Genomic DNA, 21,367 nt, shown 5'->3' on the forward strand with positions numbered 1-21,367 from the left:
TTTGAACCGACCGTCAAACAATAGCTTGCATAAACTCTGTTTGCAGGATTAGCAAAATGTGATAAAAGGTTGAGATCAGTTTGTGTAATCAGTGTTATAGAAATCAAACATCGTACTGGCCAAGCGTTTAACTGGAAGGAGAACTCCACTAATGCGAAAACCTGGGATTGAAAAGTGCGGCTTTAACTCCACACTGCTAAATGCTTTACAACACAGTACAGTACAGATATCTATCGGATCAGTATATGCAGCAATTTCATCACATTTGATGCAGTTATATCAGAGTTATATGATTAATTGTAAAAACTTCACAAAATATGCAAATGAGCTATTTATTAACTTTACACTGCTCAATGTTTCTCAGTACAATTAGATATCTACCAGATCAACATCTGTAGCAAGTTTCAAATTTAATGCTGTAATTTTGGAGTAATATAACTAATTACAAAGTTCATTGAATATGCAAATGAACCCTTAATTAACTCCACACAACTAAATGCTTTACATCACAATTAGATATGTGTCAGATCAGTATCTGCAGCAGATTTCATCACATTTGGCGCATCACATTTGGGGTTATATGACTAATTACAAAACTTCATAAAATATGCAAATGTGCTATTTGTTAACTTTACACTGCCAAATGATTCTCAGTACAATTAGATACTTATCAGATCAATATCTGTACCAGATTTCACTGAATTGGGTGCTATAATTTCAGAGCTATATACCTAATTACAAAGTTCATTAAATATGCACATGAATCCTTAATTAACTTCACACTACTAAATGCTTTACACCACATTTAGGTATCAGTGGGATCAGTATCTGCAGCAGATTTCATCACATTTGGTGCAGTTATATTGGAGGTATATGACTAATTACTAAACTTCACAAAATATGCAAATGAGCTATTTATTAACTTGACACTGCCCAATGCTTCTAAGTATAGTTAGATATATATCAGATCAATATTTGTTGCATGTATCATCAAGTTTGGTGCAGGAATTTCAGAGTTATGTCACTAGCAACAAAAGTTCATTAAATATGCAAATGAGCAGATGATTGACATGACACTCACAGTATCATCATGATGTTCTGAGATTGTCATCTGTGGTTTTCGGGGTTCGCCGATAATATAATTGAAATAAAAGACTCAGCGCTGACCATTAACGTTTATTTATGGGCGCGGGCTCGAGGAAAGCCAAATAAACAGGCTCGGCAAGCCTCGCCCGTTAATTTTTGGCTGTCCTCTCGCCCTTGCCCATAAATAAGCATTAATGGTCAGTGCGTCGTCCTTTATTTCTATAATACTATGAATGAATGAATAATATTTTAGTCACCCTATCCATTGTAGACATATTTCTTGTGTTTATCTTGGATGATGGATAAATAAATAAATAAATATGATCTGGACAATGTAGGTGAATACTCACTGCAGCAATCCATTCTGTTTGTGATGGTAACTTTGAAAATTTGTTTGCTTTCACCGAGGTCCATCTTCCACCATGGAGATTGTTCAGATACAGTCAATGTACAGGAGTTGCCACCTAAGTCACTGTTCTTGTCACCATCTATTGCTTTCTCTGCACCTTTCCCCCTCCTCACGGAACTTATTGATGCTTCTACTGCCGGGAACTTGACAAGATCTGGAAGAATGCATGCTGTCGGAGGCAGTGCAAAGGCTTCAATCTCACACAATGTCAAAAACTGTGTCCGGTTGAAGAGCTGTACACTAATATACCGTCCGCTGACTGGTTCTTCACAACCGCAAATGACATCAACCGTCTCCTTCCGAACGGTTCTGCCTTTCAATGGTCTAGACCCACATAGGAAATTTTCTCTTGGATTAACACTGTTCCCAACACGTACTTCAGCATTCTTAAGTCTGAACACTGTAAAATGTAAAGGTAACAAGATGTTGCATAAACTTCAAAAGTTGTACGTGAGCATTGTATTTCTTGGTTGCATTTACATAAAGGAACTCTACTGGAGAACTAGAGAGTACTATAAAATGTCTTCAGCTCAGAAAGAATGCCTTTCTGCGATGTTTTCAGTTCATAGTTGACGCCAATGATGTTTTTGATATATATTGCCCTCTTCTGCGCCTCCTCTTCTCCAGCCCTAGAAAATACTTGTATTTCTCACCCTTTTCATGCAAGAGGAATCTGAGGATGTCTTCTGACACATATGACCTGAGGAACCTTCCTCTACCAGTAAATCGTTCCCTCAAGTTCATTGATTCGTTTCTTTTTGAGTGTCGCTAGTTGTTTTGAGTGTGAGATTGTAAATTTTAATCTCATATTTCAAGAGGTTGTATTTGAGGCCTTTGTCCTCTATTTTGTCATAATCTTTGAGCCACAGTGTGAAATTTTGAAAGAGTTCGTCAATGTCGTGTATATAAGCTGGTATTTAATTTCCAATATGACTGACCAAAAGGGGTAGGAACGGGGTCAAAGGTCAGGGTAACTGCTGAATGATATGTGCTAATAGAAGGGATAATCTCGGTGGAGCTGATATCTTGTTGCAGTGAATTGTTGATAAGGAAATAGTCTAAATGACTTTGTGTAATGGAAGGCCTGTGTCTATGCCAGGTGAATTTGGTGACCCCGGGGGATTACATGTACATACTTGCCATATATCAATCAAAGTGTGATGTTCTAGCAGTTCTAAAATGCTCTCCTTGGCTTTTTGCCAATTAGGACCTACTTAGGAGCCAAATCTGTCAATTTCATTATTAAATGTAAAATTAAAGTCTCCTCCTATGACAATTTCTGTGTCTGGTTGAACTTAATGAGACGAAAATATGTCGAGAAGTTCCTGTGTGAATTGAACGTGTGATTTTTCATCATTGGGTGCATAAATATTTAAGAGCAGGAAATTTCTGCCATCAAATGTTACATCTAGAAAAATGTACCTTCCATGCTTAGATGTAAGTGTTTTGTTCACAGTATGATTACAGTTGCGTAAAATAGTCATGACACCTCTACTGTAGTGTTTCCCATTAGAATAAAAACAGTCGCCAGCAACCTGAGATGACCAAAATTTTTCATTATCTGATGTGCTGTGTGTTTCCTGAAGGAAAACAATATTTGGCATTTTGTATTTTAATCATGTTAACACCTTTCTTTTCTTAAATTCCCTGAGACCCCTCACGTTAAGTGATAAGAATTAGGGCTTTTAGGTTTATCAAATACATGGGCAATTCAGCTGAAAGCTTGTATTTTACTCCTTTCATATGTGCACCTGATTTCAAGAATAGCTTGTGCTGTCTCGAAAAAAATCGAACACTTTCAGGCATTGTGAAACTACAGAAATACTTACTACAGCAGTCCATACGGTTCGTGATGGTAACTTTGTATATATCACGCTCTTCTCCAAGGTCCATTTTGAACCAAGGTTCAAATTCTTTTTTAGTCATACTGCAGGACCTCCCTGTCTTGAAATTGCTGTCTTTATTGCCATCAATGGCCTTCTCAGCCTTAAATACTTTCCTAGTTGAGCTTTGTTCCACACTTAAGTCTGATGTAATAATGTTTTCTAAGCCATCTGGTAGAATGCAGGCTGTAACAGACAATGGTATGAATATCATAGTATGAAGTCAGTGTACTATAAATGGCTTTATTGCGCATAAGCTAAATGCATCTGCGTTACCGGACTTTACAGCAAATCAATGGGTGTTTTGTTGTTCATAAACTCTCATCCGAGTCTGTATGGGAAAGGATTTCAGGAACTAAAAATAATCATTCAATCTACTTTTTTGTGATGCATTCACATTCAATGGAAGTAAACCATGAAAAAAATTCATAACAGTAAATCAAGATATCACTTTGATCACAGAACACCAGACGTATGGCTCTGCAGATATGAGAACTTACGTTCCTCAGTCGTAGTTTGTGGCTCTAAGGTGGGTGTGATTTCAGTGAAGAATGACGTTGTCCATTCAGTAGCAACTACACTGGATATTCCAAGTACTTCTACTTCACATAGAGTAAGAGATTCTCTTTCTCCAGGCAACTGTACACTGATAAATCTTCCCTGAAGAGGTTCTCCACATGCACAAATTATCTCAATGGTTTCCTGCAAAGCAATTTCCTTCTCGACCTTCACACCACATACTGCATTTTCATCAATGTTTTCGCTATCTCCAACACGAACTTCGGCATTAACGAGTCTTCTTGCTGGAACATTTAAAAACAGTTTGTGCATTCTATTATAACACTAACTGATTATCACGTGTACCACACTTCATAAACAATACTGCCCAGTGTCAATGAACTGTATTACATTACTGTGAGATCAACATCAAATTGGATGAAGTGTTTCTTGACACTTCATTTACTTCTGGACTTAATTAGGAAATTTCATTACATATGTAAATTAAATATTAACTAGAAAGCATTTGCAAGCAAAAGCGAAGTTCCAGAGACCAGAGCAGCGGAAGAAACAAGAGAATGTGTGACGAAGATTGGTGCAGAATGAAAGAGTGCTTGGGATTTTAATATGCAAGCACGTACCTATAGTTAGGGCTGATAGCAGTAACAACACAATACAACTAAAAGCAAGGCAGTCTGGGGAATTACAGTACACAGATTACAAATGCCTACATGTACGGTAAAAACGCAACAGATACATACGGGGGCGACAACGCACGGAAATGTATATCAGACGAGAGGAGACATCGGATCTAGGCCGTTGAACTTGAAAACCGAGGCCACATGCATTTTCATTTGATTAAAAGCACTGACTAAAACAATTTTCATTGCTATGTCGTTTTTTTCACAAGATACTGGCTGTTTGATCTTGGAAAGTTGAGTTGCTTTACGTGCAGCCAAAGCATGCCGGTGTGGTGACAGACAGTTCACTATGCTATGCCTAGCCACAGGTTATCGTAATGTTGCTTGGATAGTTGTTCGAGGCGGACGGCCGCAGGTCGCCGTTTACTTGGAAAAAATAGAAAGGTCAGACACCGATTTCAGACAAGCAGCCTAAAAGAAACAAAAGAAACAATCTGGCGTCAAATAAATGATCCCCGACTATCACAAATACCTTCAAATGTTTATTGCTCCAGTATGGCCGGCCTAGAAACGTTACATGTGCCGAAATTTGGCAATATTCACTTCCTGGGGATTCCGCACACTTGCCCTGTATCCGCCATACTGACTTAATTGGACTTCGCATTGAATTGTGGGTAAGGTAGTTCGAATTCAGTATGGCAGATACAGGGCAAGTGTGCGGATACAGGGCAAGTGTGCGGAATCCCCAGGAAGTGAATATTGCCAAATTTCGGCACATGTAACGTTTCTAGGCCGGCCATACTGGAGCAATAAACATTTGAAGGTATTTGTGATAGTCGGGGATCATTTATTTGACGCCAGATTGTTTCTTTTGTTTCTTTTAGGCTGCTTGTCTGAAATCGGTGTCTGACCTTTCTATTTTTTCCAAGTAAACGGCGACCTGCGGCCGCCCGCCTCGAATGACTATCCAAGCAACATTACGATAACCTGTGTGCCTAGCTTGCATGGCAGGGCTGTGAGTTACAGGTGTTAAACGGCCTCCAACCACAGCCCTGCAGACTGATATGGAAAAAACCGCTGGTGGCTCTTCAGAAATACGGCGGGCAGTTTCTCCACCGAAAACAGCCAATTTGAATCCAAAACTTGCATTGATCTTCGTTTTCGAGCACATCCACCTCGCCTAGGTACACAGTGTGCCAAGCCACGCTTGTAAACTTACGCAAAGCCTACTTTTCTCTCTCTATGCGAGGGAAGCGTTCATATCCGCCGCCATTGCTAATCTCATTCAACTGAAGGCCTATGACATAACAGTATAGCCACGTACGGCGAGTATTTAGAGAAAAATCAAAAAGCAACAAAAAACAAAGCGAAAGAAAGCTAGAATTATCAATAGCTGAACGCAATATAATAGTTGTTCAATGCAAAATAAAAAATAGCGCCAATGGCACTTGATCACAACTGGCACATTGTGAAACTACTCTATCTCTGGGTACACCTGTACATGAAATACTGAATGGGTAGGTGCTGCGGGTTTGGAGTTTGTCAGTAAATCCACACAGAAAACAAAGTCCCGAAGTAGCGAATTCCAGCCATTTTCAAACCACACTGTTTGTCAGTGGGGTAAGCAATATTCGCAAAAATCACATTTCCAGGCTAATAGACTATGTTTTACGAAATCACACGTCCTTATTACAAAATAAAACGATCTTTGTCTTTAAATCAATGCGCCAGTAAACAGGTCCAGCAGCTAGTTATGTCATCAAGTCAGTAATGTTAAGGGTCATAACAAATGTGAGAAATCTAAAACATTAAATATGTTGTTTTTTATCAATTTCATTACCAAAAGCGCATGAAAATCTCTGATACTTTGAATCAGCCATCCTGCATATTTGTAACATTCATCAAAACCTCATTTCTGTTCCACAACTCATTAAACAGTCCACAATGCAGGATTGGTGTACATTCCAAAAACTACATATACGAAAGACCCCTAAAATCAATTAGTTAAAGGGGGGTTAGAAATTTCCAAAAACCATCTAACCGCTGCTCCGTTTGGCTCCATTTTCGGAATCGGAACCTTGGAATTAGTCTGAATATCTCTACCAAATATCAATGCAGTCTGTTCAGCGGTTTTTGACTTTTTGTCGTTTACGGAAAATGGACACTGTCCCACACCGGTTGAAGCTAACCCTATATCACAACTTCCAGTTGTGATAATGACTTATGGTCATTATGTTAAAAAATACCGCCAATGGCGCTTGGACATAATGACCGCCTAGTATTATCAGCATTTATCAACAACCCCACTCACTGTGAATTAGACACACCACGAAGTCAATGAGCAACATATAGCTGAAAGACTATTTTCACATTGCGATTTTAAGCTCATTTTTATGAGAAAAGAGACATGTATATGTATATGGAGAAAAAGCAGAAGACATATTTGTAAATTGTTTGTTAAGTGACAATCATATATGCATCTCTTGAAATTTTGTGGTTATAAGGTATAACAGTAGTGTAAGAATAATGAGGTATGAATAAGTAGTAAAGCTAAGTTGACAGTAATTAAGATTACAAAATTATACACTAAACTGAGGAAATCTGAATGAAATAAATGTTGAAAAGTTGCAAAGTCATGGTCATCTTTTGTCTAATACCTTGTGTAAGTTCATGAACTTTACATAAATCTTGCTACAGATTTGTTGCTAATGGGCAACAACTGTGTTTCAGATCATTTGAGAGCAATCTATCCATGACAGGTTTAAATTGTAATATACTTCTATTTAAAGGAGAGAAACTTCTCAAATAATTTTTTTCCATGTAATTTGCTGTGAGAACACATGGACAGATGCTCAGGACTCTATGCTGGTGCTACCTTGATAACTAACCTACAACTTGTAACATCATTGTCTAACCTGTTCACCCCAATTTCCTGTAGACAGGTCCACACTGTCCATGATAACAATGGGTTTGGGCCATACCATTGTAGTGAAAGACTGTAACATGTGAGGTTGTGGATACTTAATCTCTGGAATGTCAAAGTCTGTATATTGACTCAAGGATGTTTACTTAACAAATGCCTAGGGTCATCTCAAAAGTGAGAATCTAAACTATGAAATATGTTTTTTTTAATGCTTTTGATGCCCAAAAGACCATAGAAATCTCTTATACTTCGAATCAGCCATCCTGCATATTTCTAACATTCATCAAACCTCATTTCTGTTCAACAACTCATAAAACAGTCCACAATGCAGGATTGGTGTACATTCCAAACTACATGTATGAAAGACCCCTAAAATCAATTAGATAAAAAGGGGGGTTAGAAATTTCCCAAAACTATCTAACCGGCGCTCCGTTTGGCTCCATTTTTCCGAATTGGAACCTTGGAACCAGTCTATGTATCAGTATCAAATATCAACGCACTCTGTTCAGCAGTTTTTGACTTTTTGTCGTTTACGGAAATGGACGACATCAAACACCGGTTGAAACCACCTCTATATCACAACTTCCAGTTGTGATAAAAATAAATAAATAAACAAACAAGAAATGCCCGTAAAACCTGTCTGAGCTGAGCGATGACGTCATAAGCGTGTCACAATGCATTCTGGGTAATTACGGTAAAATTTGTGTGTAGCATGTTCTATGGTAGTAATACCTGAAATAGAGAAAGAAAGGAAGAAAGAAAGAAAGAAAGAAAGAAAGAAAGAAGGAAAGTGAGCAAAAACTAACAGTTCCAGAGCTGGTCTCTGGAACTAATTAACATGACACTGCATAGTGTCTTTATTAGTCCCCGCGGACGAAGTCCGGCGGGGACTTATAGATTGGGTCCCGTCTGTGCGTCCGTCCGTCCGTCCGTCCGTCCGTCCGTCCGTCCGTCCGTCCGTCCGTCCGTCCGTCATCAACAGTTTCTCAGACACTGCTGAACCAATTTCGTTCAAACTTGGCACAAAGGCATAGCACTATGACCTACAGATGCACGTCGATTTATTTTGTGATACGATCGAATTTGGCCGCGAGGTGGCCATTTTGTTGCGATTTTCATGTCTTTGGACCATAACTCAGACATCCTTGAGCAGATTCTGTTCAAACTTGGCACAAAGGCATAACACTATGGCTTTCATATTTATGTCAAATAATTTTGCGATATAATCCAATATGGGCGCGAGGCGGCCATTTTGTTGCGATTTTTCATGTCTTTGGACCATAACTCAGACATCCTTGAACAGATTCTGTTCAAACTTGGCACAAAGGCATAACACTATGGCCTACATGTGCATGTCAAATTAGTTTGCGATACGATCCAATATGGCCGCGAGGCGGCCATTTTGTTTGCGATTTTTCGTGTCTTTGAACCATAACTCAAACATCCTCAAACTGATTCTGTTCAAACTTGGCACAAAGGCATAACACTATGGCCTACACATGCATGTCAAATTATATTGCGATACGATCCAATATGGGCGTGAGGCAGCCATTTTGTTGCGATTTTTCATGTCTATGGACCATAACTCAGACATTCTTGAACCGATTCTGTTCAAATTTGGCACAAAAGCAAAACAGTATGCCCTTCATATGAACACCAATTTATTTTGTGAAATGATCCAATATGGCTGACAGGTGGCCATTTTTTTTGCGATTTTTTCATGTCTTTGAACCGTAACTCAAACATCCTTGAACCGATTTTGTTCAAACTTGGCACAAAGGCAAAGCACGTACTATGGCATGCATATGCATGTATCAATTAACCTTGCGATAGGATCCAATATGGCTGCAGAACTGCCATTTTGTTGGAATTTTGCATGTCTTTGAAGCATAATTCAAAGGTCATTACACCCATTTTGTTCAAACTTGGCACAAAGGCAAAGCACATACTATGGCATGCATATGCATGTATCAATTAACCTTGCGATAGGATCCAATATGGCTGCAGAACTGCCATTTTGTTGGAATTTTGCATGTCTTTGAAGCGTAATTCAAAGGTCATTACACCCATTTTGTCCAAACTTTGTTCCAATATGGCTGCCAGATTGTAAATTTTTTTCCAGTATCTCTGCCCGATGGTCTTTTTTGGATTTTTTCATGTCTTTGAGGCTTAATCATATGCAAATATTCCTTAACCAATGTTGTTGAGACTTGGTACAAAGATAAAGTACTATGGCATACATATGCATGTCTACTAATTTTGTGCTATGATCCATATGGTCAAGAGACAGCCATTTGATTTCAATTTTGGTGTGATTTTTTTATGTCTTTGAAACATAAACATAGGTCACTGTCCCTCCATGGACTGATTTTGTTCAAACGTGATACAAAGATAAAATACTATGGCTGCATTCTTGTGCACATTAAATTGTTTCATTATATGATCCGAAATGGCTGATGGCTGATTACAACAACATACCCAATCCCATAGCATTTCGAAAATTCCACCAAACCATGTGTATAGTATATGTGCTGTCATGACACTAGAGGCAGTGAGGGCATCGTTATGTGTGATGTAATCAAAAGTTCCTTCAGTGGTCATTACCGGCAGAGATGAGTCATTTATTGAACGTTCCTCAGATTACTTTATTATGCAAGTCACAGGCCTGATGCACCTGTTGCATCAATGTCATTCCACAGCGACCTAGACCAAAGCTACCTAGACACCACAGATTATAACAAAATGGACAAGCGGGGACTGTGTCATCAACGATGACTTGTTCAATGTTAAAGCAATGTGAGCTCAACATCTGTACAAAGTTTCATGAAATTTGATGAACCTCTGCTCGCCATATCAGCCTAATTAAGAAAATTATTTACATATGCAAATCAGCATTTAATTGACATGATACTTCTACATATCAATGCATGCCATTACACCACCAACAGATCAAAATCTGTGCCATGTTTCATCAAATTTTATGCAACACATCTTGACATATCACACAAATTACAAAAATTCATCAAATATGCAAATTAGCAATAAATTGACATGATGCTGCTTAATGTCTTCACACAGTATTACAGTACCAAGGGATCAACATCTGTACCATGTTTCATCAAATTTGATGCAGCAGTTGTAGTGTAGTCAAGTGTCACTACCATGACTTAATATGAGCTACAGAAGTTTGTTGGCAAACAATACTTTGCAACTTTGAGCATGCACAGTTGTTGAAATAGGTTGAGACAACGTTTTGATGCATTGGAAGTTTTCCGGAATAAATCTGTTTGTTTCACTGAGATGTTAGTTTGTCGCATGCTGTATTAACGGACATCACAGTGGTTCATTGGAAAGTTCATTAATTATGCAAATTAGCTGTTACTTTTCGTGACACTGCTAAGTGTCTTTGTAAACATGTATGAGACTGTGTGCTAAAGATCTGTTCCAAGTTTCATCAAATTTGCTGCAGTATTTCAAGACATAGCACCTTAATTAACAAGTCATTGACAATGACATAGTCCCCACTTGTAATAGGAGTATTAGTCTGATGGGGCAGGGAAATGTGGTCATTAAGAAGTATCACTGGAGTGTATATGTTGAGATCTATGGGCACATAGGTCTATGTCGTTGTTCCCAATTTGAAACACATGAGGTATGTCTAAGTTATGGTTCTGAATCGGGAAAAAAGATCAGACCTCTAGCTGTATTGGCCAGCCAAGAAATACATATGTGCATAATAAATGAGGTACAAGATGTGACATCTTAAGGTCTAATATCCTATCAAAATTGAAGGGTATAGAACTTGTGGTTACTGAGTTATGCATATATATGTATAATCAAGGTCAAAGGTCATCGAGGTCACGTGACATTTTGAAAGAAAAAATTGTATTGCTAATTAATCCCTATATGCCAAAAATCAGACCTCTAGCTCTATTCGCTTTCCCAGAATTAGATATGTGCATAATTAATGAGGTAAAGCGTCTGTTGTTATAAGGTCTCCCATCCTACTAAATACAAGTCATCATCGATGACACAGTCCCCACTTGTTAATGGGTACTTTGATTAGAAGTCCTCAGAGAGGATAGGGTCTTCTTCATTAATTAGGTCTGTGATAAAAATACTTTGATACAGATGGCGCTCAATGGCCAAGAATGAGTTACATGGTGATGAAAACATAAAACCAATGTAGGCCACCATCCTAAAGGTCATTAAATGAGTCAACTAGGAATTGATCAACAGGATGTTGCAAAACATTTTTGCATACTATCCTAACACTAACAGATTATCACCTTTGTTTTAACGCTATGCAAGGTCAAGTTAGGAAAAATTCGGTAATGGTGAACCTCTGACTAACCTCACTACAACATCATGGCAGCAAGAGAGCATGATAAGTCGTAATTTGCCAATTTTTCGAGCTTTCTGTTTGACGTAGGGCGATCATCACCTCGATGTTTTCAGTATTGGCAGTGACAGGTCAAGCACGTGCAGTTCAAAAAAGTCCCATTTTCGCGTACTTATGTGTTTGTGGCAATGTCATTCGAGTTATTCAGTCAATAAATATAGATGAACAAAGGATGGCAGTTTCATTGAGCTACGTTGACGGGGGACGTTGGGGGACATTTTTGAAAATCGGTTACCCTTCCAAATTGTATTCGTTTAGCCTGGTCAAGCCAGCGAAATTGATGATCGGCGAACTGTGGATGGTTCAAAGACTTTGGAAGTGCAGATTCTTGATAACCTATATGTTTATTGACTGAGTGTTTCCAAGTTGTCTTTCCCGGGGTTGAGGCATTTGACAAACTTCATAAGATTATTTCCAAATACCCCACACTAGGGTAGTACGTGGGTAGGGGTTGACATCGACTTCGTACTTACCACTGTCCCTTATAAAGTTAAACCACATCGTAAACATGTTGAGGCTTCAGCATGCTCGAGATATATGTTTTAATACAGATACACTGCCATTAATCAAACACATGTATGTCACACATTCCATTGGGCATGGAGTGAAATCAGTTACTTGCACGTTGCCTTCAACTTAATTCGCATTCTGAAACTTCATCATTATAATACATACAGTGATAATACCAATGAATTGTCCCCGGGAATTTACCAACGAATGGGAGCTCAGTTATGAACACGGAGGAAAATGTACGGCAAAGCGAAACTTGAGGTCTAAATCAGCTTGAAATTGTGTGTAAACAACCTATTTATCTTCGCTAAATGATCGGTCCCGGCATTATTACCACTTGCCCGCCTGCACTGTGGCCGGTCAAAGTCCATTTCCGAGTGATTACAGTTCAACAGCTGATTCCCGCTGCGCTGTAATCTGTGTAATCGGGATTGAATAGGCATGCGCGTATCAAAGTTCTCGAGGTCATACAATCTGCGATTGCGATAACGAACCTCCAAATTAAGAGTGGCAACGAACTGTATTTGATCTGATCTCAAAAAAATGAATATGCATATGTATGACATAAGGAGTAATCCTTGTGCCAAGTTTGAATGAAATCACTCCAGGCATCTCTCAGATATCTGCGTGAACGGACGCACGAAAGCACGCATATACGCATGCATGGACATAACCAAACCTACAAGTCACCCAGACGGTGTCCATGGGGACTAATTACACAAAAGAAGTAATTCTTGTACCTTGATTCATTTGCAGTAGATTGTTCATACTGAGAACGTTTGTGATATAAATGATTTAATTGCCTGATTAGCAAAACTCCACTTATTTGTATAGATGATTAAGTCTTACCACAGCAATCTTGTCTGTTGGTAATGGTGATCTGGTAAACATCCTGGCTAGAACCAAGATCAACCTTCCACCATGGACTTGATTCAGTATTGGTCTTGCTGCATGAATTCTTTTTGAAGTTACTGTTTTTATCACCATCAACAGAGTTAGATGCTACGAACTTTCCTTGTGTGGAGCTTTGAGTAGCTTCTTTACCGACAGCAATATTTGAAAGGCCCTCAGGTACATTACAAACTGTCACAAAAAAGAAAGTTGGAACATATTTTTTATGAACTTAGCAAAAGCAGCTAACATACTGATTTGAGTCTTAGCCTCAGACATAGCCATATATTTACATATTGAAAGCCAAAAACACAGTGGTTGATAGACAAAGTATGAGATACAGTGGCCAGATTAAAGATCAAAAAAAGAATCCTGCAATTATCAAACTTTGCAAGAATTTGAAATCCTTTAAATATGGTACAACTTGTAAGCTCTTTGAGATAAATACATTAAGTTTGTGTGGTTATTATGTCAAAGTTGCGAGGCTTATTCAAAATTAATTTATGGAAACGTTTACCTTTTTCTGTAGTTTTGCTAGTTTCAATGGGAAGTCCTCCAACATCGACTTCACACAGTGTAAGTGCCTCAAAAGTACCGTCAACGAGCTGAACACTGACAAACTGTCCTATCAGTGGCTCTCCACATGCACATATAATCTCGATTGTCTCGCGATTCACGTGATGTTGTGTGACTTTGTTTCCACACACAGCATTCTCTTCAAAGTTTTCACTGTCACCAACACGTACTTGTGCATTCAGAAGTCTTTCAGCTGTGGAGGGAAATTTAAAGTTTCTGGTCACCGTTATAGTTTCCTCTTGACACTATCTCAACTGCAACTGTGTGGAATATCTTTTTGGTCATTTTCTTATATTTCAATGAATGTTATTAAGGCTTGAGTGCAAGCCGTACACGGCAATGTAAAGACAGTTGCCATTTGAATTTGATTGACGTACAGAGTAGTTTTCTTTCGGGTGTCCGTTTTGTGTCCATCCTTGGTGTTTTGTTTTGTATAAGAACAGCGGCAATACACTTGATTTTGAAAATACTATTTTTACCATAGACCGGAAATATAATTATTTATAAATGATTAATTTGAGCAAACATTAAAAACAAGTGTTGAGTGAAAGATCAAGTAATAGTGTTTGAAAGTGAGTACTCAGTATTCATGCTACCAGTCGTCATAATTCATTGTCATGTAGGTCATTTACCCCACACTCATCATGACCTGAGTTCAATTAGTCTAGAACATTCTCAAGGTCACTGCCCTTGATGACCTCACAACCTTGAATTCAATTAGTCATGTTTGGAATGTTCTGGAAAGTTGAGTAGTTGTGTAAGGGAGATAATTTTAGAACAGTAATTAGCATGTCAATAAAAGTTCTAGATTGTTCTTATATGCCTTTATAAAAGGGACGTGCACAGCTTCCAGTCAGACTTTTGGGATCGTGTCTCTTGTGTGTTACTAAACTCCAGCAGTAGTCATTCTCAAGACTTTTCAAGACCTTCACTGTCAACGCTGGATTTATACTGTGGACTTTGTGCAGCTTCAAGCCTGCAAGGACTGTTCATTCATCCAACTGACTGTTACAACTCTGAGACTGGAGCTTTGCCGTCCCAGCTGAGATAAGTAGTCTGTACACTTTTAAAGCTTGTACTCTATCCCTGACTTAGCAATTAGTTTTATTTTCGTAATAAATTTTGTTTAAACGTTAACTGCTGAGTTCACCCTTTTGTTCGTTTTCTCTGCACGTAACAAAATTGGGGGCTCGTCCGGGAGACGAATATTTTGAGCCGTTTGCCAACATTTTGACAGCCTTTTCAAAACTACTATATACTGTGAACTCAGCGAAATTTAATCATGGCGGAATTTAAGCCAGACGAATTTATGGATGACCTTGATCAGGACACATTTAATTCCCTCAGAAAAGACAACCTCATAGCACTGGCAAATTTCCTTAAAGTAGATGTCAAAAGATCTATGCGCAAGCGAGAAATTCAATTCAAGATTGCAAAACATTTAGTTAATTCTGGCCATTTTGAAGAGTCTGCCTTAAAAGATTATGAGCCTGAGTCTTCCTTCGAACTCAAAAAATTAGAATTAGAAATTCAGGCAGATTTGGAGCTTAAAAAATTGGCATTAGAAAAAGAAAAAATACAAATGCAATTACAAATGAAAGAAAAAGAATTGCAAATGGAAGAAAGACAGAAAGAAAAAGAAAGGCAGGAAAGATTAGAAATGGAAGAAAGACAGAAAGAGAGGGAATTGGAAATGAAAGAAAAAGAATTGCAAATGGAAGAAAGACAAAGGGAGAAAGAAAGAGAGGAAAAAGAAAAGGAAAGAGAATTAGCAGAACAACGACTGCAGTTAGAAATGAGACGTTTAGAGCTTAGAAGTCAGGAAAATTCTTCCCTTCAGACAGTTTTGACATCACTAAGCATTTCAGGTTAGTTCCCCTTTCCAAGAAAAGGATGTTGATAAATATTTCCTTCATTTTGAGAAAATTGCTCAGAGTCTGGATTGGCCTAAGGAGTCCTGGTCTATGCTTTTGCAGAGTGCTTTGGTGGGTAAAGCCAGAGAAATTTACATTCAGTTGTCAGTAGAGCAGGCTTCAAATTATGATTCTGTGAAGGAATTAATTCTCAAGGGTTATGAGTTGGTGCCTGAAGCTTACCGTCAGAAATTTAGGGATTGTGAGAAGGTGAAGGATCAAACTTATGTTGAATTTGCTCGAACAAAAGAACAACTGTTTGATCGTTGGTGCTCTTCTGAAAAGGTCAGTCAGAATTATGACAAATTACGACAACTTGTTTTGATTGAGGAATTTAAAAGGTGCATCCGGAGTGACATCAAAACATTTATCAATGAACAAAAGGCAGATACATTGGAGGTTGCTGCACGTTTGGCCGATGATTATTCATTGACCCACAAATCTTCATTTCTCAGCAAACCATCCCAGTCCTTTTCATACAGAAACAATGCAGGTAAATTTAACTCCTCCTTTTCATCCAAGAATTTCTCAAAGGAGAGTAGGAAATCAAATGACAACAGTTCACAGAGTTCAAGTAACACTCCCACATCATCAGATCCCAAGTCTCAATCTCCTTCTGAAAAACAGTTTGGTACACTTTCTTGTAATTATTGTAAGAAAGACGGCCATTTAATGTCAGAGTGTTTCAAATTGAAAAGAAAACGTGAAGGTCAAAGTGGTCAAAGTGGATCTAAGCCAACCGGCTTTATTTCTTCATCAACTCAATTAGAGTCTAATAATGTGTGCAACACATTTTCTGAGGTTAAACCCCTCTTATCCCCAATTAATGAGGTCAAGGTCAATTCTTCTCAAGATAGCATTATGGGTATTTTCGAACCATTTATTCATGATGGTTTTATATCACTTTCTAGTGATTTCTCTTCCGCTACCCCTGTCAAAATTTTAAGAGATACTGGGGCGTCCCAGTCTCTTTTGTTGGCAGATACCCTGCCGTTTTCTGAAAAGTCATTTTCAGGTTCTAAAGTTCTTATTAAGGGGGTAGATTGCAATGACTACATTCCTGTTCCTCTCCATAATGTCTATTTGTCTTCGGACTTTGTTTCTGGACCTGTGACTTTAGGTATTAGGCCTTTTTTGCCTTTTGAAGGGATTCACCTTCTTCTTGGAAACGACCTTGCTGGGGACAAGGTCATTACTAATCCACTTGTGACTGATAATCCTAGTTTAGATCAGGATCCAGAGCCAATCGAACAAGAGATACCCGATTTATTTCCTTCATGTGCCATTACTCGAGCCATGTCAAGAAAACTTCCGAGAATCAAAATACTCTCAAAAATAATGTCACAGATGTTGACTTAAATGACACCTTTCTCAGTCAGGTGTTTGACACGGATCATTCCGTTATCCCTCGTGGATTTGAAACTTCCAGTAAACTTCTGCTGACAAAAGTCAGACATTTTCTAGATCAAATCTCATTGCAGAACAACACAAAGACCCAGATATTTTGTCTTTGTTTGACAGGTAGATGAAGAAGATAAAACTTCAGATAGCTCTGTTTCCTATTATACAAAATCTGGTATTCTCATGCGTAAATGGAGACCTCCAGATGTCTTGGTTGATGACGATTGGGCTATAAAAACATCAAATTGTGGTTCCAAAGCCCTATCGTGCTGAAATATTGCGCCTGGCCCATGAAACGCCTGGGCTGGTCACTTAGGAGTCAGGAAAACTTATCATAAAATTCTCAGTCACTTTTATTGGCCTAATCTCAGGCAGGATGTAGCACATTTCTGTAAAACTTGTCACACATGTCAAATGGTAGGAAAGCCGAATCAGACCATTCCAAAGGCCCCTTTACAGCCAATTCCTGCATTTCAAGAACCATTTAGTAGGATACTAATAGACTGTGTTGGGCCCCTACCAAAAACAAGATCAGGAAATGAGTACATGTTGACAATTATGTGTACATCAACTCGGTTCCCAGAAGCCATACCACTGAGAAACATAAAGACAAAGACTATAGTGAGAGCTTTAGTCAAATTTTTCACTTTATTCGGCCTCCTAAATGTGTCCAGTCCGATCAAGGCTCCAACTTTATGTCTGGTATTTTCAACAAGTAATGGATCAGCTAGGCATTAAACAGTATAGGTCATCCGCCTATCATCCAGAAAGTCAGGGTGCTCTTGAGCGATTTCATCAAACTTTGAAAAACATGGTTAGGACCTACTGTTTTGACACAGAGAAGCAGTGGGATGAAGGAATTCATTTTCTGCTCTTTGCTGTTAGAGAGTCAATTCAAGAGTCTCTTGGTTTTAGCCCATTTGAGCTTGTATTTGGACATACAGTCCGTGGCCCACTTAAGCTCGTTAAAGAGAAATTCCTATCAGACGATGATGATTGTCTGAATATTTTGCAATATGTGTCAGATTTTCGTACAAAACTCTCTAAAGCATGTGAATTAGCCAGAGAAAATCTTGAGTCATCTCAGCAGTCAATGAAAACCAAATATGATAAAAACACCTCAAAACGGAAGTTTGAACCAGGTCAAAAAGTTCTTGTTCTACTTCCGGTTCCTGGCAAACCACTCCATGCTCGTTACTTTGGGCCATACCTAATTGATAAGAAATTGAGTGATTTAAATTACATCATAATAACACCTGACAGGCGAAACAAAAACAGCTATGTCACATAAATATGCTTAAGCCATATTTGGATAGGGATAATCCTACTATAACTCAGCCTGTCAGTGCAGTCAGTTCAAGCCATTATGAAGATAGTGATACTGAAACTGACTTGAGTGAAAATACTCTAAACTCAAAGCTGGGCTCGGTCAAGCTTCAGAACTCAGAAATCCTGGAGAAGCTGGAGTCTACAAAGTTGGCACACCTCCAGCCAGAACAACAACAACAGCTGAAAGAACCAATCCATGAACATTTGTTTCAAGATGTTCCAACAAGGACAAACATCATCTATCACAACGAAGATGTCTGCGACAGTAATCCAGTGGAACAACATCCAGACAGACTGAATCCTGCGAAAGCGGAATATCTCCAAGAGGAAGCCATGTATTTGCCGAACAATGACTTTATCGAACTCAATAAAAATAACTGGACTTTGCAATCCATACTTTATGCCAAATTCAGTGCCATTTCGAGTTTTCCAATATCCAATTGCAAGAGGATAGTCATGGGACAGATCATCCTGTTTGCTATTTTTCACGCAAATTTAACAAATCCCAGAGAAACTACTCTACAATTGAAAAAGAGTGTTTATCTTTGATATTAGCTTTACAGCATTTTGAAGTTTATGTTACTTCTTCAAATCAGCCATAGTGGTTTATATTGATCACAACCCTCTTGTATTTCTACAGAAATTTAAAGGCAAAAATCAGAGATTGCTTAGATGGAGTTTAATGTTACAGGAGTTTAATCTTGACATTAGACATATCAAAGGCAGAGACAATTTAATTGCAGACTGTCTCTCTCGTATTTAGAGTTTATTGTTGTTCACTTTCAAGAAATTTTATTGTTGTTCACTTTCAAGAAATTTACTTTAGAGTAAAACAAAATTTGAGTACTTAAATCCTTTTCAAGATTACATTTGTAAAAGAAAGATTTTTCTTTGAAAAATTTTCTTTTTTTGAAGAGGGGGTGTGTCATGTAGGTCATTTACCCCACACTCATCATGACCTGAGTTCAATTAGTCTAGAACATTCTCAAGGTCACTGCCCTTGATGACCTCACAACCTTGAATTCAATTAGTCATGTTTGGAATGTTCTGGAAAGTTGAGTAGTTGTGTAAGGGAGATAATTTTAGAACAGTAATTAGCATGTCAATAAAAGTTCTAGATTGTTCTTATATGCCTTTATAAAAGGGACGTGCACAGCTTCCAGTCAGACTTTTGGGATCGTGTCTCTTGTGTGTTACTAAACTCCAGCAGTAGTCATTCTCAAGACTTTTCAAGACCTTCACTGTCAACGCTGGATTTATACTGTGGACTTTGTGCAGCTTCAAGCCTGCAAGGACTGTTCATTCATCCAACTGACTGTTACAACTCTGAGACTGGAGCTTTGCCGTCCCAGCTGAGATAAGTAGTCTGTACACTTTTAAAGCTTGTACTCTATCCCTGACTTAGCAATTAGTTTATTTTCGTAATAAATTTTGTTTAAACGTTAACTGCTGAGTTCACCCTTTTGTTCGTTTTCTCTGCACGTAACATCATGTTCTAGTGCATCGCGTTCTATGTTTCCAAAGGTTACGCATCCCTGTTCAACAAGTAACCTAAAAGTTGTATTGATAGAGCTTTCCTGTGTTGTGTAGAGAATAACTATTTGTGACACATGTTGATGAAGAAGGTAGAAACATTTGATAGCTCATTACAGGATAGCCTAACCAAAAATGAGCTAAAAATTGCCTGAAAATAAAAAAAATTAAGATTTCAACATAATTTGAATATATTACACTTAGATCATTTCTAAGAACATGTCTACCAAATATCAAAACCATAAAACAAGCAGTTTTTGTGAAACAAATATTTTGACCAAAGATGGAAAAAATTGCCCTAAAATAACAAAATTGCCGATTTCATCATAATTTCAACATATCACATTAAATTAATCCATAGGTATTTGTATAGAAAATATCAAATTTATCAGAAAGTACTTTTTGAGGAACAAAATTTTTGACCAAAAATGGCATAGAAGCTAACAAGAGGTATATTGTTACTAAATTTTATTTGAAAAATTAAGATTTCTTTTAGGTATCATTGAGGCTTATATTATGTCATTCAACTCCTGACAAATGAATTCTCATAGTAAGTAATGTTACCATTGGTAACAGTGGTACCACGAGTTTTTAAAGGGCATAAATGTCACGTACAATAGGTAACCATCATTTTGAATTGTAATACATACATTACATTGAATCCAAAGTAAGCCAAAATTGTATCTTTTATAGTGTGAAATAATGTCTCATACTGTTCTTGAAGGATATTTTACATTTTACTGCTGCTTTATTCTACTGTACGTGTTATTTTTCAACATTACTCAACATTAATAAAGATCAACTACAACATAATTGTCATCATCTGTTCTAGGAAGTTCATTAAAATTCTGAAACTTCCCAGGAAATTTAGCCCTAGCATAAGAATCATATGTTTCAACAACTGAAGAAAAACTTCGTACTCATATTCACACACATTCGGTCGCAATTTGTTCCATTTTTCTCTTCTATTCATATTAGTGTGTAAAATATTCACATACTTTCTGTTGTCCATTGTTAAATAATACAGTATTCAAAATAACGAAAATGCATTTCCCCAAACAAGCTGATAAGTTAAATGATAATGAAATAGTGGAAGTTGTGATTTATAATTGTTTCGTAACAAACATAGGTTAAACTTCCAATGACACTTACATGAATAACTTTTTTCATCAAAAATACTGCAGAGAAAGTGTGTAAATGAGAGAAAATCTAATCATGTCTAGGAAAGCTGTAAAGAACAAATAGGTTGAATACTCCAAAAGTCTTAAAGTGAAGTTTTGTTTTGTCACAAATACAATACACTGAGTCTTGATTGTATAGGCTATGGTAGCTACATCGAGCTGTCAAAACAACAAACTAAAGAAAGGAATCA

The 21,367-nt window shown here is 37.8% G+C and overlaps 1 protein-coding gene across 4 annotated transcripts in view; it reads right to left on the bottom strand.

The window, feature by feature from the left end:
• Window positions 1-21,367, bottom strand: part of LOC139148641 (uncharacterized) — a 135,747-nt gene that overhangs the window by 2,274 nt on the left and 112,106 nt on the right. For all 4 annotated transcript variants that reach the window (XM_070720136.1, XM_070720137.1, XM_070720134.1 and 1 more), the window contains 5 exons: window positions 13,761-14,012; window positions 13,202-13,435; window positions 3,879-4,181; window positions 3,325-3,564; window positions 1,437-1,895 (listed from right to left, as the gene is read on the bottom strand). In XM_070720136.1, the coding sequence (XP_070576237.1) occupies window positions 1,437-1,895; window positions 3,325-3,564; window positions 3,879-4,181; window positions 13,202-13,435; window positions 13,761-14,012 (1,488 nt within the window). The remainder of the gene's footprint in view (window positions 1-1,436; window positions 1,896-3,324; window positions 3,565-3,878; window positions 4,182-13,201; window positions 13,436-13,760; window positions 14,013-21,367) is intronic.

Source organism: Ptychodera flava, chromosome 13, assembly GCF_041260155.1.
Source record: "Ptychodera flava strain L36383 chromosome 13, AS_Pfla_20210202, whole genome shotgun sequence".
NCBI classification, from domain to species: domain Eukaryota; kingdom Metazoa; phylum Hemichordata; class Enteropneusta; family Ptychoderidae; genus Ptychodera; species Ptychodera flava.